The sequence below is a fragment of the Canis lupus genome, chromosome 1 (assembly GCF_003254725.2).
Source record: "Canis lupus dingo isolate Sandy chromosome 1, ASM325472v2, whole genome shotgun sequence".
Lineage (NCBI taxonomy): Eukaryota > Metazoa > Chordata > Mammalia > Carnivora > Canidae > Canis > Canis lupus.
In genome coordinates, this window is record NC_064243.1 from 4,852,801 (window position 1) to 4,879,988 (window position 27,188).

General features: G+C 36.1%; 1 protein-coding gene across 12 annotated transcripts in view; it reads right to left on the bottom strand.

Annotated features, from left to right (window-relative positions):
* Positions 1-1,402: 1,402 nt before the first annotated feature.
* Positions 1,403-27,188, bottom strand: part of C1H18orf63 (chromosome 1 C18orf63 homolog) — a 34,349-nt gene continuing 8,563 nt past the window's right edge. For 2 of the 12 annotated variants that reach the window (XM_035712325.2, XM_035712318.2), the window contains 11 exons: positions 26,113-26,156; positions 25,477-25,518; positions 23,913-23,989; positions 22,108-22,203; positions 17,294-17,403; positions 16,365-16,461; positions 16,167-16,252; positions 14,583-14,766; positions 5,447-6,463; positions 5,178-5,267; positions 1,403-4,107 (listed from right to left, as the gene is read on the bottom strand). In XM_035712325.2, the coding sequence (XP_035568218.2) occupies positions 5,211-5,267; positions 5,447-6,463; positions 14,583-14,766; positions 16,167-16,252; positions 16,365-16,461; positions 17,294-17,403; positions 22,108-22,203; positions 23,913-23,989; positions 25,477-25,518; positions 26,113-26,156 (1,810 nt within the window). In that variant the 3' untranslated portion in view covers positions 1,403-4,107; positions 5,178-5,210. Of the gene's footprint in view, positions 4,108-5,177; positions 5,268-5,446; positions 6,464-14,582; positions 14,767-16,166; positions 16,253-16,364; positions 16,462-17,293; positions 17,404-22,107; positions 22,204-23,912; positions 23,990-25,476; positions 25,519-26,112; positions 26,225-27,188 lie in introns of all 12 variants that reach the window. The other 10 variants (XM_035712315.2, XM_035712310.2, XM_035712313.2 and 7 more) reach the window with 9 other exon arrangements.

Consider the following 27,188-nt stretch of genomic DNA (forward strand, 5'->3'; position numbering starts at 1 on the left):
ATGCCCTTCCTCATTCCTCTTATGTCCCAAATGTCTGGCGTAACTATTCTTTATCTCTCAAGGTCCCTGGGTACTCAATGCCAATAAGTAAAAGAAACAGAAAATGTGTCCAGAGATACAAGATTATAGAGGCTGTGGGAGAATATAGTCTCAGAAAGGGGATAATCAAAGATAATATTGTTAAGGGTAATTAAAAAGGATTCAGAGAACTCCAGTGATGACACTTCTTGAAAGAGATTTCTACACTCAAGATTTCCAATTCTCCTCTCCCTTCAACCCAGTCAGGTTTTTGCCTACATGGAGTTTTCATCGACGGCCTCCACATTGCGAAATGACAACGGTCCATCCCCAGTCCTCCTCCAAATCTGAAGCCTGCTCCTTTTCATCTCAAGTGAGATGTAATCAAGCCAAACATTATGGAGTCATCCTAAGCACCTCTCTTTCTCTCAATCCCTAGCCCAGCCACTCATCTCCTCTGTAGTTGCAATGGTGGTACATCACTTTCATCTTTGCTGGATGACTGCAACAGCCTCTGGGCTGGTCTCCGTTTCTTCTCTCACACCCTCCTCTAGCCTCAGTCTGCGCTGAACGTAGCAGTCAGAATAAGCCTGTTGAAACCCCAGGTCAGACCATGCCAGTCCTCTGATCCCAAACCCATCTCACTCAGAGTAAATGAGTAACTGTCTTTGCCATGGCTGACAGGCCCAGTATCATTAGTCTTATCTTCTGGACTCCCTTCTCTGGCTCTTTTTACACTAGCCACTCTGGGTTCCCTGATATCTCTTGAACATACATAGCCTGTTCCTTATGCCTAGAGAGCTCATCTCCTTCTGTCTTTGCTCAAGGAAGCCTACTGTAACTGTCTCCCTTACTTTTCTATTTTTTTTATATACTTGTCACTTGCTGATACATTACATATTTGTCATGTTTATTGTCTCTCAGTGTTTGCTGATATATCCCAAGGTCATTGTTCACTGATATATCCCAAGAATCTACAATACTGCTTGCCACAGAGTAGATACTAAATAAATATCTGTTAAATGAAATGATGAAGGAACTTTTGAGAATAGAAGTTCTGTGAAGTGATAATGATCTAACTAGTTTACATGGGTCCAGAAGCAAATGCATGTAAAGAAACAGAACCATAGGGGATCCCTGGGTGGCTCAGCTGTTTAGCGCCTGCCTTTGGCCCAGGGCACGATCCTGGAGTCCCGGGATCGAGTCCCACGTCGGGCTCCCAGCATGAGCCTGTGTCTCTGCCTCTCTCTCTCTCTATGTCTATCATAAATAAATAAATAACTCTTAAAAAAAAAAGAAACAGAACCATAAATGTAAAATAGTTTGGAATTTATCCAAGCCTTTCCATTCCTATATGTAGTCACTCCAAAACATGAAAAATACATCTATCTGAATACTTTTATTTTCTTATTTAAAATAAAATGCTATATAGGATACAACATGGACCTTTTAAGCATCAATAAATAATGGCCCTGACATCTTTAAACAATTATAAATACTGACCATTCTTAAGTTATCAGTGAACACCAATATATTGTTAGTTCCAGCATAACATTAGATGATGTGAAATTTGACAGAGTGCAAAAACTGGTTAGTGAACTGCTTAGTAATTGACAAACCTATATATTTTTTTACCTATTTGCTACGGTAAGCAACAAATACAAAGAAAATAATATAATGTATAATTTTAGTAATATATAAAAAATAAAAGCAGAAAAATTCAAATATAGTAAGCAAAAAAAACACTGAAATTTGAAATATAAATAGTACATGAAAAGCATTTTTACATTTCTATGAAGATGACTCATAGCATTAATTTTGGCATATTGCCATGTCTTTTAAAGTTCTGCATAAAAGCAAACAAAATTATTTATGGTTTAAAACTGTAATGATTCAAAAACTAGCATACAACTGGAATGTGAAGAATGAGTTGAGGGCAGGGTAAGGGTGGTGTCCACAATGCATATAAATCACCAAAAATTTAAACAAGATAGCATAATTTAGTTTTCCCTAATTAGATTTGAAATTATCCTGGCTTTCAAATAATAATCTTTAAAATGAGCCAAAATCTTCATTAATTTCTTCAGTGAGTTTGAGCCCAGCAATTTAGTCTGTAACTTCTCTGAACATGAAATAGTAAATAATCAATTCGCTTGTGTATCTCTATAGTAAATCATATATATATCATACATACATATATATGTACATACATACCATGCATACACATATATCATATATATTTTGGTTTAATTAGAATATTGTAAGATGAAAAACAAACCTACTTTACACCAGAAAATAGACTGATCCTCAATACGCAGGCTTTGCCATGTAGATTAACATTGATCTAAATGAAATACTATCCTAAAAATTAGTTTTAGACACTAATGGAGTGGAGGAGGAGCTAGCAAGATTATTTAAAGAGTTGGAAGATACTACACACTAAGCAGTGGATTTATCTTTTTAATTATTTTGCTTAGTCTTTTAACTAAAGCATGATGACTGGACAGTAGCAGGAAGGTGGCTAGGAATGTATGGAACAAAAGGAAAGACTGGTTTCAAGAAGTACATGCTGTGGACAACTGAGTGACCAAAAATATATCCTTATTCATAGTAATTTCTTTAACAAATATTGTCATCACCACCTCACAAACACAATGACATACCATTTGTTTTTTTACTGCAGTCTACTAGTTATCATAGTAGTTTTAGAATGAGCAAGGCACATTCAAAATGGGCTTTAAACTAGTTGTGTTTGCCTATGAAAATTATAAAATAATATTTTAAAATAGAAATACTCTGGAAAAACAAATGCTTCCAATAAAAGACATACAGGTAAATTGATTAACCACATGCAATTTCAAGAGCAAGAACTATATTTACAGTTTTGAAGCAGAGTTTGTATTCACTTTTGCCTTTAATTGCAATGACTCAGTGAGGTAGCAAAAACAGTTAATCACATTAAAAAATCAAAGTTAAACTTACACTCAGCTCTCTGCTGGGGTTTTAAAAATTTAATGAAGAATTATTTCAGTAGAATATTAATGAGGATTTTTAATCTTTTAAATATCTTACAAGAATTATATCACATTTTGCAAATTAAACATCTAAAATGTTTGAAAGCCAGAATAATACTAATTAGGTGAGAATCTTTGTTTCTTTTTATAAGTTCAGTAATTTATTTGCAATATAGACCAAAACGTCATTGTTAGAATTTGCTTCATTGTACATACACAACCCCTACATCTTTGCCAGGAACCCAGAATAAGCTGGCTAGAGATTAGACTACACAGCCAATGGCAGTTTTGTCATTTCAGTAGCACAGTGCTTGGTCCACTGCCTGGCACAGAGCACATACGTATGGCAGAAGAAATAAATCTTCATGCCAGTATTTTGGTTGTATGATTGAAGGCTTTGGCTGGCTACTTTGTGAAATAGGTTTAATGTTTATCGAGGGATTCCTGTCAGTTTGCATGTTAGACTAAAGTAAAATTTAATGAGTTAGTAAAGATACTGTAGACATGCCAAAAATGGAATGTACAGACATACATTTTTTTTTCTTTAAATTATGTTATCTCTTGCCTGGTAGAGAGCTATACTCAAGTGTTTATAGATGACCAATCTGATACTTAATTTGCTTTAAAATAGTACAGTAAAAAAGTGGATCTGTGAGAAATAGGTGAAATAGAGTGATGAAATATTAGTAATTGTTGAAGTTGAGTATTAGTAATTGAATTGTTGATACTTAGAGGTTCTTTACACTATTATCTGTACTTTGTAAAGCTTGAAATCTTCAATAATAAAAATAAGTTCAAATAAATCTCCATAAAAATAGAGATATTTTTGAAAATAAAGGTATTTTCAACTAACAATACTGTATACAATATTGTCACCACAGCGAAGAGTTGGATCTAAAATGTGAATCGGTAGGGACAGTTAATATAGTAGACCCACCAGCTATGGAATAAATACTATGCACCCATGACAACAACAATTTTCAAGTGTTAAAGGAGGTTCCACAGCAGTGTGTGGGGCCTGATTCCATGTTCACAAGAGCGTGCAAATGTCCATCCATGTTCAGAGTGATTATCTCTGCAAAGAAGAATTACAGGTGTTGTTTTTTTTTCTCTTGAAACTATTTTGTATTACTCAAATTTTTACAGGGGTATTTATTAACTTCATACTTGGCAGAAGTTATTTTCTATAATGATGTCCTGTAATTTTTCTCATTATGTTATTCTTTCTAGGAGTCTTAAATTCAAAGTGGGAAAGTGCTATACTTCTAAAAAATTATGAAATCTGAAATAGATTTTTTAAAATGAAAATGAAAAAAATTAAGGCATTCTAGCACACACATTTTTCCTCAACCACTTACTGAGTGCATTAAAATTAAGATGTCAAAAACTACATGAAACACAATATGATTGAAAAAATAGGAACAGAATTAAGCACCTTTTAGTTAAGTGAAATCAGGCTGAAATTCTACTACAGAAAGAAACAGCATTTATAAGAGAAAAGAAAATATTTTCTAGTTTGTTCACAGGGAATTCAAATTGAAAATATTCCAGTAATTCTAACACAAAAAAAATATTTGTGGATATTTTCGTAATAGGTTTGTTCTTAGAATAAAACAGATGGCAGAATGGAATAAAATGCGATTTCCAGATGCATGGTTTGTAAATTCAATGCCTTGGACTCAGCACTATCAGCTAAATCTCAAGTTTCACTTTTGCCAGACTGCAATAATGTGGAGTAAATTTTAACTTAATGATTAATCTATGAAACATCACTTAAGGTTAATTATCTTGGGTAAAAGTCCCAAAGGTACATGTAGAATCTCACAGTTTTAGATGGTCTGCTACTGCTATGCCGTCTTTTAGTCTGCAAAGACCACAGAGCAGTGTGGGAGACAGCCAGTAGTGGGACTCTCTTCACCTCATCCCTCTGTGGGGGCCTTTACTATATGCAACGGATTCTGTGTACAATCCTTATCCAAGGGCTGCACTATTCCCAGTATTTCCTATTTCCTTGCTGATTATAAGGCTTCAGGGAATTTAAAAGGAGCTATTTCTTACCAAGAGGTTGGGGGATTCCTAAAAATGGCAATTCCAATATGGATGATGTTAACAAAAAAATAAATCAAAATATATCACCTAAGTTACCTGGTGGATATTTCCTTCTTTCATATCCATGTTCTAAGCTTTAGGGATGATGAGAGATTTCTGAGCTTTTGATTTGTCCACATCATGTATCTGTAATCAGATTGAAGAATCACTTTGTTAAAATTAACTGTATATACTTGCAGCTGTGTTATGGTAGTCATTCTGTTTTTGATTATATTTCTAGATGATCTGGGGCAAATCATTTATATCTTTATTTAGGGGCTTTAAAGGCCTACCATATGATAAATACCCCAGATTTTTTTTTTTACCTTGTTCCTAGAAAAACTGGACTGTCCATAATGGATGGTATTGGAATGAGATCTCTTTGAAGTTTTTGAAGATTCCTGACACAATTTTCTTTTAGACCTGTGGGATGTTTTGCTTATTATCAATTTGTGGTCATTTACACCAACTTTTATAGTTTCATTTATTGATTGCCACTGTAGTACTTGGGCATCTTCTGTTTCTGTATCTGATTCAAAAATGTGTGGTTGTTTTATTTTCACTGACTCATGGCCTTTCCCTAAAATTTGTGTTATATGTTTGCTTGTTAAATGTTCTTTTCCATTCACTTGGAAGTCAACAGCACTGTTTATTACGCCTATCCTGTTCTTTGACATCTGAAATAGTAAACTATTAGACAGGTGTTTACTTTCATTTAAACTCATAGTTGATGATTCTCCATTAGAAGGGGGATGTTTTATATTTTCACAGGACCCAGTGTTTTTTTCTTGTAGAAGTCTAGAAATCTTCTGATTTAAATTTCTGGTATTCATCTGAATGTTATGATTAGATCTTTTTTTAATAGCTGGATCTAAATTCAGTTTGTCATTTTGCATCACGCTAGCTTTAAGTGAAAAAAATTTAGATTCTGTAACAAGCTGTTTTCTTTTTAGATTGCCAGGTTCTAAGATATTTTTGTTCATCTGTAATGATTGATTTTTGAAAAATGGTATAAATTTAGGGACAATATTATTCTGGGAGGTGAAATTTGTGCCTTGAACTTGAATCTTTCCTCTGTTGGGCTTTGGTACTTCCATATGTACTTGGGGTGCCTTGTCAGGTAGGGCTTTCTTTCTGTTCTGAACAGCTTCTTGCTGGAGCTGCAGAGTTGAGGGCACCCAAGGCTTCTTCAGATGGCTGCCTGAAAGCTCCACCTTGTGGTCCACAGCTACTGAACACCATCGAAGATGCTCAGCCAGAGCAGGTCTTGTGGAAGGGGCCTGAGTCAGAGAGGAACTGAACATTTGTTTAGTGGTCACATTAAATGCCTTGGTTTTGTTTTCCTGAAAAGATAGAGATTAGAAAATTTTTTAAATGTAAAAAACGTTCTTAACGGAACAGAAATAACATACAAAATTTCAAAGTAAGAACATAAACACTATAATACATAAAACAGGAAAGAAAAACAAAAAACCAATGAGTCTTCTTGAGGAAACATGAATGCTTCTAATGGTTTGCATCCTTTTTAAGATACCAACCTTTCAAGATATTTTAAAATGAAGATATATTCTATATAAATCAACTATTAAAACTACAATTAGCTACCTACTGTCCTCCAAACAGGTCCATGCTGCTCTCGCTCAGAAAAGTCTTTCCCTCTTCTTTACATTCTTTCCCTTTCAACTTCTTAAGGATATGCTATCAGTGTTTGTCTCTTACACACACACAAAAGTAAAGGGTGGCATTCTTATCTTTCAGCATCCATGTTCCATCCCCCTATGTATATACTAGATTCTTTGAAGGTAGGAACCATGATATATTTATTCTTATATACTTCACAATTTTTAAAGATTTTACTTATTTATTTTAGAGAGAGTGTATGAGTGCATAAGCAGAGGAGGGGCAGAGGGGCAGAAGGAGGGAGAGACTCCCAAGTGACTCCTCACTGCCCAAAGTGGGGCACTATGTCATGATCCTGAGATCATGACGTAAGCTGAAACCAAGAGTTGGATGCTCAACTGACTGAGCCACCCAGGTGCCACTATATTTCACATTCTTAAATCATTCACACAGTTACTATGAAATACTTGTTCCAAGAAACTAAATGAATGGAAGAGGTGGTTCCATCTATACCAGGCCTTTAATAAGAATAAGTAGGATATTGACTATAGGGCATTGGCTGGCTGTGTCTCCATCATTTTGTATTCTCACTGCTTAAAAGATTGTGGGTAACTGGTAAGCAATTCAACAAGAATCTGCCAGACTGACTTGTCAGACAGCTCGAAGAGAGCCAAGCATTTACAGTCTTTTTTTTTAATGTGATAATATAGATAAAACATAAAATTACCATTTTAATATTTTTTCAATATACAGTTCAGTGGCATTAAGTACATTCTTCATTGTACTCCTGCTGTATAACCATCACCACTATCATTTCCACAACATTTTCTTCATTTCAAAGATAAACTCTGTAGTTCTCAACAATTCTGGTTTTCTCTATTTCTCTAGAAACTCTATCCTACTCTCTAGGGTCTATGAACTTTCCCCCTCTAGGTATCCTGTGTAAGTGGAAGAATACAATATCTGTCTTTTTGTGTATGGCTTATTTCACTCAGCATGTTTTCAAGGCTCATCCACGTTGTAGTAGGGGTCAGAATTTCCTTTCTTTCTATGACTGAATAATATTTCATTGTATAGAAATCCCACATTTTGTTGATCCATTCACCTGTCAATGGGAAGTGTTTATAGTTTTTAAAAATACATATCTGTCGAGTCCCAGAACCTGGAAAAAAGTGACATGTGACAATAATCTGAAACATGAGATAGGGAGTTCTTTTCTCATCTTCCGGCATCAAACACAGAGTCACAACTTGAAACAAAATTTTAAAAAATGCTAGGAATAATGTGCAAACCAGAACAAATCGTTTTCCTTTCTCTACTGCTGGTGGCCTAGTTGTTGAGTGGAGTTAAGAGAAGAGTAGTAGAGAGTTTTGGGGGATAAGAGTTGTAAATAAGCAAAGAAAAAGTGAGTGATCCAGTTATTAAGCAGAATAACTAAAATTTGGTGGTTCTAAACAATAATTAGGTCTCCTGTCTCATGATTCTGGGAGCTGACTTGGCTTAATTCAGAGTCTCTCAGGGATTTGCAGTGAGAGGGACTCTGGGATGGTTGTCACTTCCTCACTCATATGATGCTAGATGCTAGCTGTAAACTGGACTTCAGGCAACCCCATCATGTGGTCTGGGATCCCAGAGCAAGTGTCCTGAGGGAGACAGCTTCCACTTGACCTAGCCTTGGAAGTCATGCAGCATCACCTCTGTCACAGTCCTGCCCAGACACAGGAGGGAACACAGTCTACCCACCCCCAACCTCGTAATAGCATAAGTGTTGCCACTGATCATAAGGGCATGTGGATAGACAATCTTGTGACCATCTTGAAAAATGGAGTACGCATCAGAAAGCATGCTGTGTCTAGCCAGAACCCATGTCATCTCTTATCACCCTCAAGCCTCCAATGTCACAGTATGGTTGGCCTACTAAAGGGCTGAAGCTACACAAAAACCTGATACAGGCTTTAGGAAGGCTTAAAGAGGACATATGGCAGGAGATGAAGGAACCATGACCTAATGCCTACTCCACACCAACTAAAAAGGTGCCACAGCATATCCCTGTGGGTCTGAGTTATCACACAGGCTTAACACAGACCTTCCAAGTGTAAATAGTCTTGCTTCACTTTTACATTTCCAATCACATGCCACCCTAAGCCAGAACTATGTAGAGAAAGGAATTCAGAAAAATGTACTTCTATCATACTTAAGTTGACATAATTCAAAGTCACCATAGAGAACAATATTCCTTCTCCCACACCGGCTATTCTCTGGGGAAGTGGGAAGACTCCAAGAAAAATCTTGGATGAGGATTGAGTTGATGCTGAAAATAGATGAGCAGGGCTCACCTCTTGTCTGTAGATTTCTTAAGTTGGAGGTTTATTCATGTTAGTCGAGCAAGGAGACACCTTTCTTTACTTCCCCATAATTTTCAGAGGGAGGGCACAGAAGACCCAGCCAGGTTTCATGACCCTGAGTAAAGGGCAGAGAGGCTGACTAATGAGTAACAGCTGGCTTATAACCCCCCAGAGATTTGCTAGCCTGAATGAAAAAAACATGTATCAAAAAGTTTATCTTAGTTTATCTTAGTTTGATAGGGCTACTGTAACAAGCACTGTAACTGAGGGGCTTAAGCAACAGAAATGTATTGCCTCAAAGTTCTGGAGGCTAAAAGTCTGAAATCAAGGTGGTGTTAGGGTTGGGGCCATGAAGAAAGTATCTGTTTCAAGCCTCTCCTCTTGGCTTGTAGTTAGATGGTCATTTTCATATTCACATGATGGTCTCCCTGCACATGTATCTGTCCCCAAATTTCTCCTTTATATAACAATATCAGTCATACTGGATTAGAGGCCCACTCTATTCCAGTATAACCTGATCTTAATTATAAATGCAATGATCCTGTTTCAAACAAAGTCAAATCCTGACATACTGGGAGTGAGGACTTCAATACATGAATATGGGGCAAGGAGGACACAATTCAATCCATAACAGGGCTTGACAGGGCTTGACATGTACTTCTGAAGACAATAAAGAGGTGATGCGGTTGTTCTTCTGAAGACTCTCTGAATAAGGTAGCTAGAAGAAAACCTTATAAATAATCTTCACCAAGATACCACATGAACAGAGACCACCAACATTAGACCAATCCAGGTCAAGAAACAAATGCCTCCCTCTCCCCTGCATTACTCAGCTGTGAATCTCTGATGGATATTGGTGGACTGGAGAGCAACATTCATTCTACCCTCTCTGTCTAGTGTTACTTTCTAAACTGGTGTCTGGAAAATAAAATGGACATTTTCTCCTTTGCAGTTAGGGTTCAGGATGCATTTTAGAATCAAGGAATCAGAAACACTCATTCATTATTTGGAAGGAAGAAGTAAGTGAAAGCTGCACTTCTGCAGTTCCTGCTAAAAAGTTCAATTATGAATGCCTCTGGTTTTTCAGTTGCAGAGTTAGCAGAAGCCAAGTATCAAGCTCACCATCTCTATAGGTGACCAGAAACAGCTTAGGGTACTCATTCTCCTGGACCATATTAGGCAAATACACCAAATGCCCTCACCCTACACTGCCTTTTCCTGTACATATACGCTATCATGGGGAGAACAATTCATTAATTTGAATGAAATTCCACCTCAAAGAGATGTTTTATTAGAAGGGACTAGGTCATCTCAATATATTTAGAGAGATTTTTTTTCCATTTCATGAGAAAAGCATTCAAGAATTAAGCCATTTTTGACCCCTGCATTTTATAAACTGTAGTAACTTTTAAATATACCTACTACTTGAAATTCCAGAAGAAAAACTCATTCTAGGTAGATTCATATGAGAACAGAATTACTTGCATTCTGACATAAAACTTACATAGAATGTGTCTAAATATGTTTATGTTCACACAGTTTCATCACCATCTGTTTCAGAAACATACATTGGATGAAAATAACTTCCAAAAGCCTGTTTTGCCCCCATAGCCTGTTGATGTATTATTTACTCATTCTTTCAATTTCTAAAATATAGTAGATAGCCCAAAGGGTGAAACTTCCAAGTTTATATTCAAAATTTATAAAAAGACTACAGAAAGAACAGCAGGTGAGATCATAAATAATTCATAGAACTTGAAATACTTAAATGGTCAACAAACCAAAGCTTTATGAAGTCATAACTCAACAAATATCTCATATTTTACTACATTATTACCATTATTCTGCCAGGTGTCACTGACAAATGTGGCTAAGTTAACTTTTAATTTCTAGGCCTTCACAAACAACTTACATAACTTGGAGTACATTAACATAAATTGTGGAGGAAAAGCAAGAGCCTTAACTGATACTTAGATATGAATGAATGTCATTTAATGGAGTCCTAGAATTAAGGTAATGATTAAAAGAAACTTGAGGATTGACCAAAATGACTGATCAAATGTGTTTTACCTATTAAAATCTGGTTCTGTGTATTATGGCACCTGAATGTTTCTTGATTAAAGTTGAACCAGAATTCAGTTAAGCTTAGATCTAACCACAGGTTTGTAGGAAATAGAAGGTTTAGAATATGTTAACTTCAAACGACATAAAGCCACAGTCAGATATAGAATATGGGACATTCTCTAGGGCAAATGGTCCAGTTTTTCTAGCAAATAACTAGCATAAATAAAAAGGGAAGGGGGTTTAGACTGTTATAAAAGAGACCTAAGAGGACAATCAAATAAAAATACATGGACTGGGGCAGCCCCGGTGGCGCAGCAGTTTAGCGCTGCCTTTCAGCCCGGGGGGTGTGATCCTGGAGACTTGGGATTGAGTCCCATATTGGGTTCCCTGCATGGAGCCTGCTTTTCCCTCTGCCTGTGTCTCTACCTCTCTCTCTCTCTCTCTCTCTCTCTGTCTCTATAAATAAATAAAATCTTCAAAAAAATTTTTTAAAAAAGATAAAATAATTAAAAAAAAAAGAAAATACATGGACTGTGCTTAGATTACGATTTAAACAAAGTTCCTAAATCTTTAAGATATATAGGGAATTAGAATATGAACTGGTATTAGATATTAAGAATTATTGCAAATAATGTTTTTAAAGGCTCCTGTCAGAGATGCATACTAAAGTCTTTACAGATGAAATAACATCATATCTTGGGTTTCTTTGAAAATACTCCAGTATACTCCTCACCTAAAACTATGTCAAAGAAGCACTAGATGATAGGCATATGAGAGTTTGTTATACTAATTTCTTTTATGTACCTTTGAGGATTTCTATCAATTAAAAAAATAAAAATAGTTTGGTTAAGCATTCCTAATTTTTTTAAAAGTCAGTTGAGTTTTAACAAATAGTCTGATCAATCTATTTTTCACTTTTTAAACTTAAGCTTTTTAGACTGCATGAATCTCATAGTTTACACATGGTATAGCAGTAGTAGGAACTAACATTTACTGAGAGCTCACTAAGTACAAGGGACTGTTATTATCTAATCCTAAAACAAAAAACCAAAACACCCTGTGAAGTACCGTAAAGGAAGTGGTCACATGTTACTCAGATCCCCTTCACAAAAGGGCTATTGCCTCCACCGCTGGGAGTTGGCCCCTGCAAGAACTCCCTAGTTCTAGAAACCTACCTCACCTTAGAACATGCCCGTCCCTGGGTGGCCCAAATCCAATGACAGATGAAGGAATGGGTGTAAAGGCCTGGCTATTTGGACAATGTAAAATCATTATGATGGGCTGTTTTAGCCTTAGAGCTCCTGGAAGATTGGCCAAAGCTACCTGGTACCCACTTTGCTATGGACTTCTTTTACCCCACCTTCTTCTAGCCTCACCTTCCACAGGTGTTCCAAGTTCAGTCCTCATAAACATCACCTGCACTAGACTCCAGAGTCAGCTTCCTAGAGAGCTCAATTTGTGACAAATGTTATTATTACCACTACTACCATGACCTGTTTTACAAGGACACTGAGGCACAAGAAAACCAAATAATTTGCTTAAGATTACACACATAGTAAGCTCTAGAGCTAGAGCTTTTAAACACAGATCTAAACTTTTTCCAATTTTGTGACTGAGAATCTTCCCCTGAGTTTCAGTTCTAATTCTGCAATGTATTTAATTATATGGCTTTGGTTAAATTATTTGGATGCTCTCTGCTTCAGTTTCATTTACAAAAGTGGGAAAACAATTCTTTATTCTTAGAGTCTGTTTTGAGGATTATGATGAAATCATAAAAGAAGCTGGCACACAGAGGTAATAAAACTGAATAGGATAAATTCTTATTGTTAGGAGCAATACAAAACCCAGATTTTCCAGTTAGGTATTATTTTACATTTAAGAAGCAAATTTGCACAAGTATATTGTCCAGATTCACTCTTTATAAAACAGTCATGGACTGGAAAAAATAAATATTCAATAAATATGTCCAATAAAAATGAATTATGTAATGACATATTTTCTTCTAAATTCCTCAGATTTGGACTCGGCCAATAACTACTAAAAATGTTATGTCTGGCCAAAACTTTAAGATTCATTATCATAAAGATGTCGATTGGAATTTGTCCACTCACATTTTTTTCTTTTTATTTAGAGATGTATTTATTCCAGAAAGAGCGAGTGAGTGTGTGCACGCAAGGGGGTGGGGGAGGGGAGCAAAGAGAAAGGGAGAGAGAATCTCCATCACACTCCTTGCTGAGTGCCCAGCCTGATGTGTGGCTCAATCTCACAACTCTGGAATCATGGCCTGAGCCAAAATCAAGAGTCAGATGCTTAACCCAGTGAGCCACCCAGGTGCCCCTCACATTCTTTTAGGAAATGGCCTTGCCTATTGGCTGCCATGTTTTTATACCATTTATACGAAGTGTTCTTGATTCAAGGATACCAAATCCACATGCTGGCTGGTGACAGACAAGGGGGCCTCGCCTGAAAAGATGAATGGGGCCTATCAGATACTGGCCCTGGTGAATTTTATTTGAGGATCATAGAATGACAATTAGCACAGAAGCAGAAGTTGGAAAAACTGCCATGTGCCATAGGAAGGCAATACCATGTGAAACCTGAAATCACTGGAGCAGTGGAAACTATAATAAACAGAGGACACAGTTAAGAAAAAAGATTAAGCAGACACAGAAATATTCATATAATTCACATTACATTTCAAACTGCTCAAATTGTTCAACCTTTTGCTTTTCCCTTGTATGAAAACACACAACTGTCATTTATAAGAAAAAGGCCACTGTTGAAAAATTTAAATTCCTCATATTTCTCAAAAACTTCCCTTTCAATTTTATTGTCTATTGACAAAGAAATCTTATTCTAGTAAGTGTGAATATAGGCCAACATATTTTCTTCATCAGTTTTGCTTAATTGCTGTTACTTCTTTTTTTCATAAGAATTCACTTAGCATATCATCTTACAATAAAAATGTTATTGAATGAATTCAATTTCTGTAAATGGAACTATACAAAGGCTTTTTTTTTATCAAGCACATTCAAATGAAGTTGCAGTTCAAAGTAAACTTGAATTTGTATGAGACAAATGTTTCCAAACTATTCTGTAAGATCATTTATTCATTGAAAAATGCTTTTAATGAACACCTATTTTATACTAGGTACTTGGCATAAGAAAATGAACATGATCTCTGCTCTCCAAGAGCTCATGATAAATTAGATCACTAAACAACTATGACTACAATGCCATGTTAAATACAAAAAAGGTAACAAATAGCAGTGACAAATGGTCAAGTACAATAACAAATAGCATTAGGGAAACACTGAACCGACAGAAAAGAATTCTAGTACAATGGGTTAGATAGCCCCTCACAGAAAGCAAAAGATCCAAGACAGGTGCATACTAGGTCTTAGAATGCTCAGAAGGACATGAAATCTCTTACCTGTACATGAGGTTTCATTAGTTCTTGTGTGTAGTAGCATGCCTTAGTTGTCATCTTTATGGGAAAGCCACATATCTGAGGCAATTTAGATTTTAAGTCTGAAAGGAAACTTTTCAACACACCTTCCAAATCTACTCTTGGAAAGAACTGAATGGGCTGACTTCTGATGCAGCTGAGAGGGTATCTGAACACTGTTAAAGAATAGTAGAACATTTTTTTGTACTAAAGAGATGCAATTTTTAAAAAAGATTTATTTATTTATTTTACAGAAAGAGAGAGAGCACATGAACCAGAGGATCAGAGGGAGGAAGAATCTCAAGCAGACTCTGCTGAGTGCAGAGCCTGACACAGGGCTTGATCTCATGACACAGATCTGAACCGAAACCAGGAGTCGGACACTTAACCGACTACTCTACCCAGGAGCCCCAAGAGATAGCAATGTCTATGGAATTAAAAAAGTATTACAATATTAACTGTTAAAAAGACACACATAACTAAATCCTATTTCATATATTGCTTATTTCATATTTTCCAAAGCTAAAAGTATGTTTTATCACAGGGTCTTAATTCATTCTATTTTAACACTCAGTATCAATACTGCTCATTGTGTTGTTATTACAGATCTTTCTATATAGACTGGCAGACTAAGATATTATGAAAATGATTTATAAGAAAGATACTATGACCTTAAGAGGTTACAAAAATAAGTGTTTATAGAAAACAATAAAGAGGTTGCATCTCCAAAAGCTGTAAAAATTCAGTACAAAGAAACAACACACAGTGTATTCAAGCTCCAAAAGCAATTCTTTGAGAAGAGCAGTTGCTTCTTTCTGATGAAAAATACTCTTGACGACTTGGAATAATAATGTCTTTGCCTCTAACGAAAGGGAGTATTTAATCCCTGTCAACATCAATTTTATATTAAGTTTTGGGTTAGGAAGTGTAAAATGCAGAAAGAGAACATTATGGCTCTTCTTCCAATTTGAAACTCCAGCAGGTCATAATACAGAGACTGGAATGTGAAATAAATACTGATTACAATTGAAGAGTTTCACCTGAATACTTTAAATTATTATTAAATTATTTAAAATAATGTTAAGACAGATATTTTCTTAAAGCATTGGGGAGCATTAAGTGCAAGTCAGATCCTCTAAATTTTGCCTGTAAAATTAAATAATCTTCCAAAGAGAAAAATCTTTGTTAAAGACTAATTCTTTTAATTTTATCCTTTCAATAATATCCAAAATACCACTGGAGGGAGCCCTTGGCTAAGGAGAATCATAGGACTATTTTACTGTCTACTAGAAATCCTGTAAACATTTTTCTATCTAAAGTTCCTTTTGTTACCTAAATTGTTGCAATAGAACTTAAAATAAAAAATATCATCAAGTTCTTTCTCAAATAAAAATAGAAAAATTCTAAGGAAAACAAAAAATATTCAGGCGCGGAGGGGGGGAGTAGAAGGGAACAGTTTCATTCAGACATAGATAAGGTTGAAAATGATGACAACACTAGAGCCAGGAGTAAGGATGGATCATGAAGCTGGCAGGGGGCTTCTGTTATAAGTAGTGTGTAAAAGGATACGTGAAGATTCTTTCTCCTATCATTTTGAAGTAGATGCTGCAGTAAATTTTAGTATTTCCACAATCTTCTGGAAGTTTATAGCCATACTAAAAATTAGGAACAAAGATGAAGTTCTTTTGAGAGAAAGCTAAACTAAGATTAAATTATATGAAGCAAAATTAAATAGTTCCTACCATAATACACATTTCTATTTCTTACCAAGTCATCCCAGTGCATCCGGAAATCTTCATATGAGTGAAAAGGACAGTCAGGGGGTGTGGTGTGAAGAATACTTATTATTTGTCCCCTTTTCATACTAAGAAAAATAGGAGTTGATAAAGTATTATGAGCCAGTGTTTGGATATAATTTAACTATGTAATTTAATTTAAAAAATACTCAAAAAGATTTAGCAGCCTTCTTTACATAATAAACTAATCATTTGCTACTAGTTCCAAGTACACCATTGTATTAAATCAGAACCAGAATTGTTAGAAAAAACTAAATTGAATTAATGTAAACAATGTGCCAGTTATAAACAACAACAACAACAAAAAACGTTTATTAAGTGTTGCCACACAGAAGTATGCCTGGTAACTGTCAGATTTTAGGGAAAAGTCTGTTAAGTATTAAATGAATCAGAGTCAAATCTATGTTCCCTATCTACCTCTTCCCTGCTTTGATGATTAAATTATTATGTATATTCTGTTAGTTAATTAAAGTTCTTTTTCCTAAGCAGGTTAAAATTTCAGCCCAATAGTCCTATTTATATTAATAACAAGCCATTTTCCCCTAAAGACAGTGCAAACTTAAAACAGCTCCTATCAAATGATAAAGAATCATTAATTATATGTAGCGTTTATAAGGTTTTACTGATATTACTATAATAGTTGTAATTTCATAATTAGATATCTGGAAATTTTAGTTTTGTAAAAACTATATTTAATGAAAATATAAGGGTATAATAAAATTGTTTTAGTAATTTAATACAGGAAATTGATGGCTTCTGTATGACCTTTAAGTTACAAATCACGTTCAAAAATTCAGTTTCAAAAATTCCTTTATACTTTTGTACACACTGATGCTGAAGCAAAATGAGAGAACTACTATATCTTGGACCTACCTCAGATGCTACAAACTGAAATCTCACCTTGGCAAAACGTAGCACCAGTTGTTTAAAATTGAATGTCCTTCAATGACAGCATTGTTGTTAGTATCAAAATCCTTTATAATACTCTGGGAAATACCAAATTCTCTTAGCTTTAAATAGAAATAAGATTTAATGCATAACTCCTCAAAAGAATTTGTCAAACAAGAAGAAACACATACACAATTACAGAGTAATTTTAAAGGCTTGGTTTAAGTTGGAGGTGCATAATACTTTACATAATGTATTTGATGTTTCAGCTCTTCCTACTTCTCTCTATACAACATATCAAGTATTTCATGCCTTCTCTCATTTTCCAACCCCAAACCTCTATCTTCTACTTATTTCAACTGGCTTTCAATTTTTTAATTATGTTAATTTATAGGAAGTTGAATTCCTTCTAAAGCAAGGTATTTACATTTTGTAAGAATAGTATCTTAATTTTTTTTTAAAAAACTAGAGAATGAGTTAGGGAGTTGTCCCTCTAGTTTGTCTTCGGGAATGATTGCAGAGAGCTGATACTCTCATGTATCCCTTTTTCTATCTTCTGGAATGCTTTTCCTCTGGTCCTCAGGTGACCTATCCACAGGGTATTTAAGCTGATAGTTTACCAATCCTTTTCTACTTACAGTTTCCTCACTCTGTGGGGCATTTTAATACAGAGTCAAAGATAAGGAGGACAAGTCAAAGATAAGTCCTAAGAGGACACTGTTAGGATGAGAAAGAATGGTTCATAAATCCTCATCCTCCTTTTAACCTATCATCATACAGCTTTTGGAAAATAATATTCTAACTTCATTCTCTACTGCTTTTCAATAAATTCCAGCTAAGCTGGCCAATTTTTCTTTTTACTGCCTAGACAAATCATTAGCATTTTATTTTATTTTTTTAAAGATTTTATTTATTTATTCATGAAAGACGCACAGAGAGAGAGGCAGAGATACAGGCAGAGGGAGAAGCAGGCTCCATGCAGGGATCCTGACGTGGGACTCGATCCAGGGTATCCAGGATCAGGTCCTGGGCTGAAGGTGGTGTTAAACCGCTGAGCCACCCGGGCTGCCCAGCATTTTAATAATATACTTGCCCTTACTCTGATATATCTGAATTCTACCAGTAAGAAAGAGCCTTATAGGCCTAGAGCTAGAACCATCTCCTCTACATTCAGTGACAGATCTTTCTCTGAAATCTTACAGCATTTATTAAGACTAATGGAAATGAGGCAGCACAGCAGAAAAACATAAATGCAAAAATATAAAGATAAGAACTGCTGGTTATGTTGTGAGGTAAGAGAACAAAGACAGTAAGAATGAATAAGGATTCATATTGTCCTGTACACTGGAGGATAAATCTTGCCCTGTGACATACTGTGCTTAAAAGCTAAATGGTCTAATCTGTGACCTAAGAAAAGGATGCTCAGTGCTGGGATGGCTATGAATGTCAGGAAAGACTGACTGCAGGTGAATAAATATATTATTTGAGAGAAAACAACCAAAGATTGAATTCAGAGAGGGTAGGTTTTATGTCCAACTGTTCAAAAGTTTATGAGTTCTCTTATACACCCACTTACATAGCTTTAGTTTATATCCTTCTGGCTATTTTCAACACTATTCAGAGACTAAAGCAAATTGCTGCAGAGATCTCCATGGTACCAGCCCTTAAAGTCTATATCAGCTTTTCTCAACCTGGGTATTTCTGAAGACTGGCTATTCAAGTGTTCACGATACGCCTCCAAGAGACAGTTAACCTCTTACATTTATTTAATAAATACTTAAAATGTGTCCTTTTCTGAATAGACCTGCACTAACAGGGTACTCAGGAAATATCACTTCTTCCTTATAATGCCAAGCTAAAGGAATTTGGATTTTATTTGCTCCAGGCAATGTTGAGATACTAGAGAACAAAAATAAGACAAAACCTAGACTCTCAAAGAGATGACAAAACTTAATAGGAACAGAAACATGTATGAAACTAATTTTTACAAGAGTCAGAACATGAAAATTGCCGAATCAAAAATTTAGGTAAAGTGAGATTTAGAGGAGCTGATATCAATTATAATTTAGGGAATCAACTACAGAACACTCCTGAAAGAAATTGAGGAAGACACAAAGAGATGGAAAAATATTCCATTGGATTGGAAGAATTAATATTGTGAAAATGTCAATGCTACCCAGGGCAATTTACGCATTTAATGCAATTCCTATCAAAATACCAAAATATCAAAATGGACTTTTCTTCAGAGAGTTGGAACAAATTATCTTAAGATTTGTGTGGAATCAGAAAAGACCCCGAATAGCCAGGGGAATATTAAAAAAGAAAACCATAGCTGGGGGCATCACGATGCCAGATTTCGGGTTGTACTACAAAGCTGTGGTCATCAAGACAGTATGGTACTGGCACAAAAATAGATACATAGATCAATGGAACAGAATAGAGAATCCAGAAGTGGACCCTCAACTTTATGGTCAACTAATATTGAACAAAGCAGGAAAGACTATCCACTAGAAAAAAGACAGTCTCTTCAATAAATGGTGCTGGGAAAATTGGTCATCCACATGCAGAAGAATGAAACTAGACCACTCTCTTGCACCATACACAAAGATAAACTCAAAATGGATGAAAGATCTAAATGTGATACAAGATTCCATCAAAATCCTAGAGAAGAACACAGGCAACACCCTTTTTGAACTCGGCCACAGTAACTTCTTGCAAGATACCTCCACGAAGGCAAAAGAAACAAAAGCAAAAATGAACTATTGGGACTTCATCAAGATAAGAAGCTTTTGCACAGCAAAGGATACAGTCAACAAAACTAAAAGACAACCTACAGAATGGGAGAAGATATTTGCAAATGACCTATCAGATAAAGGGCTAGTTTCCAAGATCTATAAAGAACTTATTAAACTCAACACCAAAGAAACAAACAATCCAATCATGAAATGGGCAAAAGACATGAAGAGAAATCTCACAGAGGAAGACATAGACATGGCCAACAAGCACATGAGAAAATGCTCACTTGCCATCAGGGAAATACAAATCAAAACCACAATGAGATACCACCTCACACCAGTGAGAATGGGGAAAATTAACAAGGCAGGAAACCACAAATGTTGGAGAGGATGCGGAGAAAGGGGAACCCTCTTACACTGTTGGTGGGAATGTGAACTGGTGCAGCCACTCTGGAAAACTGTGTGGAGGTTCCTCAAAGAGTTAAAAATAGATCTGCCCTACGACCCAGAAATTGCACTGCTGGGGATTTACCCCAAAGATACAGATGCAGTGAAACGCCGGGACACCTGCACCCCGATGTTTCTAGCAGCAATGTCCACAATAGCCAAACTGTGGAAGGAGCCTTGGTGTCCATCGAAAGATAAATGGATAAAGAAGATGTGGTCTATGTGTACAATGGAATATTACTCAGCCATCAGAAACGACAAATACCCACCATTTGCTTCGACATGGATGGAACTGGAGGGTATTATGCTGAGTGAAATAAGTCAATCGGAGAAGTACAAACATTATACAGTCTCACTCATTTGGGGGAATATAAAAAATACTGAAAGGGAATAAAGGGGAAAGGAGAAAAAATGAGTGGGAAAGATCTGAGAGGGAGACAGAACATGAGAGACTCGGGGATCCCTGGGTGGCGCAGTGGTTTAGCGCCTGCCTTTGGCCCAGGGCGCGATCCTGGAGACCCGGGATCGAATCCCACGTTGGGCTCCCGATGCATGGAGCCTGCTTCTCCCTCTGCCTATGTCTCTGCCTCTCTCTCTCTCTCTGTGTGTGACTATCATAAATAAATAAAATTAAACAAAACAAAACAAAACAAAACATGAGAGACTCCTAACTCTGGGAAACGAACAAGGGGTGGTGGAAAGGGCGTGGGGGGGGGGTGGGGGTGACTGGATGACGGGCACTGAGGGGGGCACTTGATAGGATGAGCACTGGGTGTTATGCTATATGTTGGCAAGTTGAACTCCAATAAAAAATAAATAAAAAAACATAAAATAAATGAACAGAAAAAGTGTGTATTGAGCATATAATGTTGAGCAGAAGAGAGGGGTGCATCTTCCCCATTTCTGATGTTCGCTTCCATGCTGAGAAAGTTCTAATACATATTCCTGATGTCTCTCTGCCCTTCCATTCATTCCTCCCTAGGCAGATCAGGTGACTTATCTGGTTGGTAAAACTGGGACAGTTCCTTTCCCTTCCTCTTGGGAACTGGTCTGTTGGCACGAAGTAGTACACTGAATTGTCATACTGGGAATCGTGCCTGAACTCTTAAGAGAGCCTGGGGGTTTATTACTCCCACAGGTAGGCAGGGAATCTACCTAATTCTAGGGTTCAGATAGGCCACATTCTCTAATAACTTTTTTTCTAACAATGAACAGGATGACCATTTATCTATTAAAATAATAAAATGGGAGACTAAACTTGAACATTCCTTAGGCAGACAAAACCAGCCAAGCCACATAAATAAAACCTAATCTAGCTCATTCTGTAACACAAATGAAATTTAACTTCAATTACTTCTTGTAAATGCGTCTAAAAATCATAAAACTTATATTGTTTTCCAAAATGGAGTAAGATAATCGCTTTTAACTAATCCCCTGTCATTTGGAAAACCCCATTACTATAACCAATCATTATAAAGATAAAATAGCTCCCACGTATTCATTACATAAGCTGTCCTGCAACAACACCCTTCTGAGTTTCATAACACTGTTGGTTTGAAGACTCTTGGTTCACAGACTATTCTTCTATGTACAATAAACTCCAAAAATACAATTTTAATTGATCTGATTTTATTTTTAACATACCCTCCAGTTTATGTATGTTGGGCCAGTATCCCAGTAGGTTAGTTTCCCTTTCATTCTCAGAAGTATCCATTTGGGATCATAAATTATGTTCTCATCCTAGTAATAAAGATGGTATTCTCATCTCTATAGGCCTTATTCTTTGTCAGTCTCTGATTCAAAACTATATACATAAAACACAAGTATCATCTGTAGAAAATTCAAAGGGCAGTAAGACATGATGTTAGTCCTTAAGAAGCTTATTATAAATTTGGCATATAAAAATGAGTATAGGGATCCCTGGGTGGCGCAGCGGTTTAGCGCCTGCCTTTGGCCCAGGGCGCGATCCTGGAGACCCGGGATCGAATCCCACGTTGGGCTCCCGGTGCATGGAGCCTGCTTCTCTCTCTGCCTCTCTCTCTCTCTCTCTCTCTCTCTCTCTGTGACTATCGTAAGTAAATAAAAAAAAATTAAAAATGAGTATAATTCTGTATGTACAAATAAGTGAGCACGATGTAGAACAGAATGAAAGTTTAAAAGAGGCTAGGAGGTCACACTGGCCCCAAGCCTTGCAAAGGTTCCTCATCAGTACAAGACAGTCATGTCATCCTGCCCATTCCATTTACTGTTATGCAGGTCAGTTTCCCTACTGGCTCACACAATTCTTGAGGGCCAGAAAGTAGATCCCATTTATTTTTAACTTGCCTATTGCCTCAACACAGTAGAAATCAAAAAACTAAGGAGAAATCAAAAAGTTAAGGAGAAGTATGAATGGAGTTAGCATTGGATCTGGCCCTTAAAGGATAGGCAGGATGTATAGCTAATGGGAGGATCACTTTAGGCAAAGGAGGAATCATCTGTCTCAACATGGACACTACTGATACTTTGGGCTGGATAATCTTGTGTTGGGGTGGAGGTAGGGTTGCTGTCCCATGCACTGTAGGATTTTTTTAGCAGCATCCCTAGCCTAAAACCACTAAATACCAGTAGCAACACACCCATTCCCCTTTGTCATAACCAAACTTCTCTGTAGACATTACCAAATGGCTCATGTGGAACAAAATAATTCATTTTCTTCTCCACCCTCCTCTACTGAGAACCACTGCCACAGAAGAAGGAAAATAATATTTGAGTTACTATTAATGTATAAGTTTCCATGCTGGATGCTATGAGAATTAGTAAAATAAAAGACCTATTCTACTAAGAAGGGAAAAAGTATTAATGTATATTGTTTTTTACAAATATAAAAAATGCTACCAGAATGCTAATGAAGGGATATTATACGTAGTATGAGCTGAAACAGTCTTTTTAATATTTGGAGGTGAAAGAAGAGGCAGAAGAGGTGAATGCTGAAGCACAGTAGGGTTGTGGAGAGTCTCTACCGTCATCTAAAAAGATTTCTGAGCAAGAGAATACTACGATTAAAGCTGTGTCAGAGGCGCCTGGGTGGCTCAGTCGGATAAGCATCTGCCTTCGGCTCAGGTCATGATCTCAGGGTCCTGGGATTGAGCCCTGCATCAGGCTCCCTGCTCAGTGGGGAGTCTGCTTCTCCCTCTCCCTCTGCCCTTCACCCCTGCTTGTGTTCTCTCTCTCAAATAAATAAAATATTTAAAATAATTTAAAAATCTGTATTAGACTAACGGAATATTTTCTTTGAGTAAACAGATTTAAAACAGTATCAATATGTCAAGCATTTAATAATATGGATTTTGGTAATAAAACCCTTCTTATCACTCTTCTTGTTAAAAATTAAAGCCTACTAGCATGTTGCTAATAAAGCATACAGTAAGTATAATAAAGTTAATTACAGAAATCAAAATATATGGTACCTCAGGTGGTGGCAATCTGATTGTGTAAGCTTCTATACTTAGACAAACTTGAGTTTCAGTTACATTGATGTCTAATACTGAAAATAAAATATTTAACTGTGATTTTCTGGAATTATTATTTTATTTTATTAAAATTTAGTAACAAAAAATAGCTTTAACTTAAATTTATTCACATTAGAAGCTCAATTAAGAATATGTACTCTTTTCCATTCATGGTAAAAATCCAAAAAAAATCACAATATTTGAGAGTCTGCAGATGAGCCAGAGGTTTGGAACAACACAGATATATGGACATGTATGTGTTGGTGGGAGGCATCACAGGGCAAGGCTATAATAAGAATGAGACATCCCACAGTTGAGAGAAAAATTCAACAAGCAACTTTTAGAAGCCTGATTTCTATTACATATGAAAAATGGAGACTGTTTTCTTATATCAGGAGAGGTGCCATGCCAAGCTCCTAACTCCATAGTCTTTTCATGAAGACCCATCAATATACCAGCAGATATAATACGGATCTCATAAAGCCCCAAGGCTTCTACCTTGCATTCACATAATTAGAATCACTTACATAAGTCAGAAAGTGGTTATCTTGGGAAAGGGTAATACTTGGAAGAAAGCATGAGGGGATCCCTGGGGTACTGGTAATGTTCTGTTTCTTGATTTGAGAAATAGTTATGAGAATATGTTTAGTCTGTGAAAATTCAATGAGCTATACATTTATAATTTGCAAGGTCTGCTATAGAATATTACATTTGGTAAAACTAAAAGAAAATTTCTAACACAAGAGTGAGGAATTTTGCTCTTCTAAACCTTATCTTTAACATCTGACAGTATAGTGTCTTGACAGTTCAGGTATGAAACTGAATTTCTGTAATGAAACTATTTGTTCAGACCTAGAGCACAATGACTGCCACTGTCGAACTTAAACATAACATTAGGGCAAAGAGTGCAAACAGGCTTCAGCCTGAAAGTCAACTCAAATCAAATAGTTGTGGAGTAAAGGTGCTAGCTCAGGATTTAAGGCTATGCCCAAATTGCGGTGAAAACTCTACCGTCTGCTATCTGTGGACTACTGTTTATGAACAGGTCTACTTGCAAAAAAGGCCATGCTTATCAATGAAAGAATCAGACCACTCTATAAACTGTGTATTTTAGATCTCTGTCTCTTTAAACAATCTTTTTTTTCTCTCTTTTAAGGAAAAGAGGAATTATGTTCTCATAAGAAATATATCTTTTACTTAGAACAGTACTAAAGAATTTTCAATGCTATGACTCTGTAAAGTATACAGTGCCTGAAAATTTAACTTCAGAGTGGTAATTGTAATTAAGTAGAGAAATTAAAAATATAGATTTTATTCCAATTAAGAAAAGTAAATTTTTTCTCTAATAATTAAGAACATATATTGTGACCCAGAGAGGATGTACTGGGTCAAATTGTGATTATAATAATACCTGATTAAATTCTGATAATCATCAATATTGTAACAACCCAACATTCCATAACATTTTAATGACTATAACCATATTAACGTTTTATCTAATGACATATGCATTTTTACTTACCAACAGCACTTTGCTTTCCCATTTGAGAAAGAAATTCTCTTCCTTAAAAAATTCATAGGGTATGCCATATTATTATAACTTATAAACCATGGTTGATAAATAAAACTTTTTAATGTTTACTTATCAAAGCAAAGGAAAATACTTTAAAATGTAGTTTTACACAAAGGAATATCTAAAGACAATTCAGAAAAAATATATGACCACTCAGAAAGTATCTTTTCAATTAAAAAGACAGAAATACCCAATTCTTCCTTCTAATATTTATTTCCTGGCATAAAAAATACTTATAAAATGGTCAGACCTCAATACAAAATCCAGAATAGCCTTTTGGTTCCAACAATTGTTGGTAATTTGTATTTATTTTATTATAATGCTCCATAGCTTATATTTATTCCTTCTTAAACATCAAGTATTACATAATTTAAAAAAATTCTTTGAAGAAACATCAGGAGGCCTCTGGATATTATCCTAAGTAAAAGATGACATGATGTTACGGACTTGCCTGAGAAGGCTTAATTGGGACTATGCTTTAAAAACTATTCCCTAAAAATAATATATCTTGAAATTTAAAACAGATGCCTAGAATAGAAGTAATCTAGTTTAGAAACCTCCAATGACTGAAAGAGATGAAGTCACCTTGCACCAAGAGATGGCCAGTTTTATTCCAGGCTGGAGCAAGTCTAGACATGAGTGAATATGAAAGGCAATTTTGAAGAATTACAGGAATTACTCTTTGTGGAGCCTCTACCTAAACATATTAAAGAATAAAACATAGGAAAATTTACAGCAATTGGTATATTTCTATAAACTCAAAGAAAATGTGTTTAGATCACCATCCAAAAAACTGGGCTATTTTGGATATGAGTTATAGTCATCACTACAGCTAATCCTATCTGATTCTAAAGTTAAAGAAGCATTCAAATGTATTTGCTCTGAAGCCATGAAGACTATCATGTCGCAATAGCCAAATTCTCCCTCCTTATCCTGGACCAATAAGCCTAAATACTTAGAGCTCCTGTGCCAGGTCCCTACACTATACTTTGAATTCTGCTCTGCACAGAGGAAACCAGCCCAGAGCTGTATTAGAATTTTCATTGTTGTTTACTCTAATTCTACATCAGAAAACAAATACTTTCATGGGCACACATGAGACGAGCAGACTATCTCTACCTGTAGCGAATTTTTAAAAATCAAGACTTTTACTTCTGACTAAGAAGAAGTAATACAATCCAGATTTACCCTCCCACTTGAGGTAACTAAAAAACTGAGCAAGTTACAGGAAACAATGGTTTCCAAGACACTGGACATCCAGCAACAAAGAGGAGCAATCCTTAAGAGGAAATCTACAATTACCTCCAGCATGTTGATTAAAGAGCAGTTTCTAGGCTGTGGTGCAGTGAGGAGGAACCCTGGAAGAGCCAGTGGCTATCTTACATGAGGAGACAGCTGAGAGCTCAGGAGGCCAAGGGAGCTAGTTTTGGGGGCAAAGTATTAGAGGGGACAGAGCTGCACAGAGAGCAAACTCTTATGACCAGCAGAGTCCCGTTTGAGTCATCAGCTGAGCATGGATTAGCACGTGCATGTAAGGAAAATATCCAGGCTAGGGGAAAAAAACCAAGGTTTTCTTCTATACAAACATCCTCACAAATACAGTACAAAAAAGAAAATGCTGCCACTGCCACTCTTAGCCAGACATGTAGGAAAATGAGAGG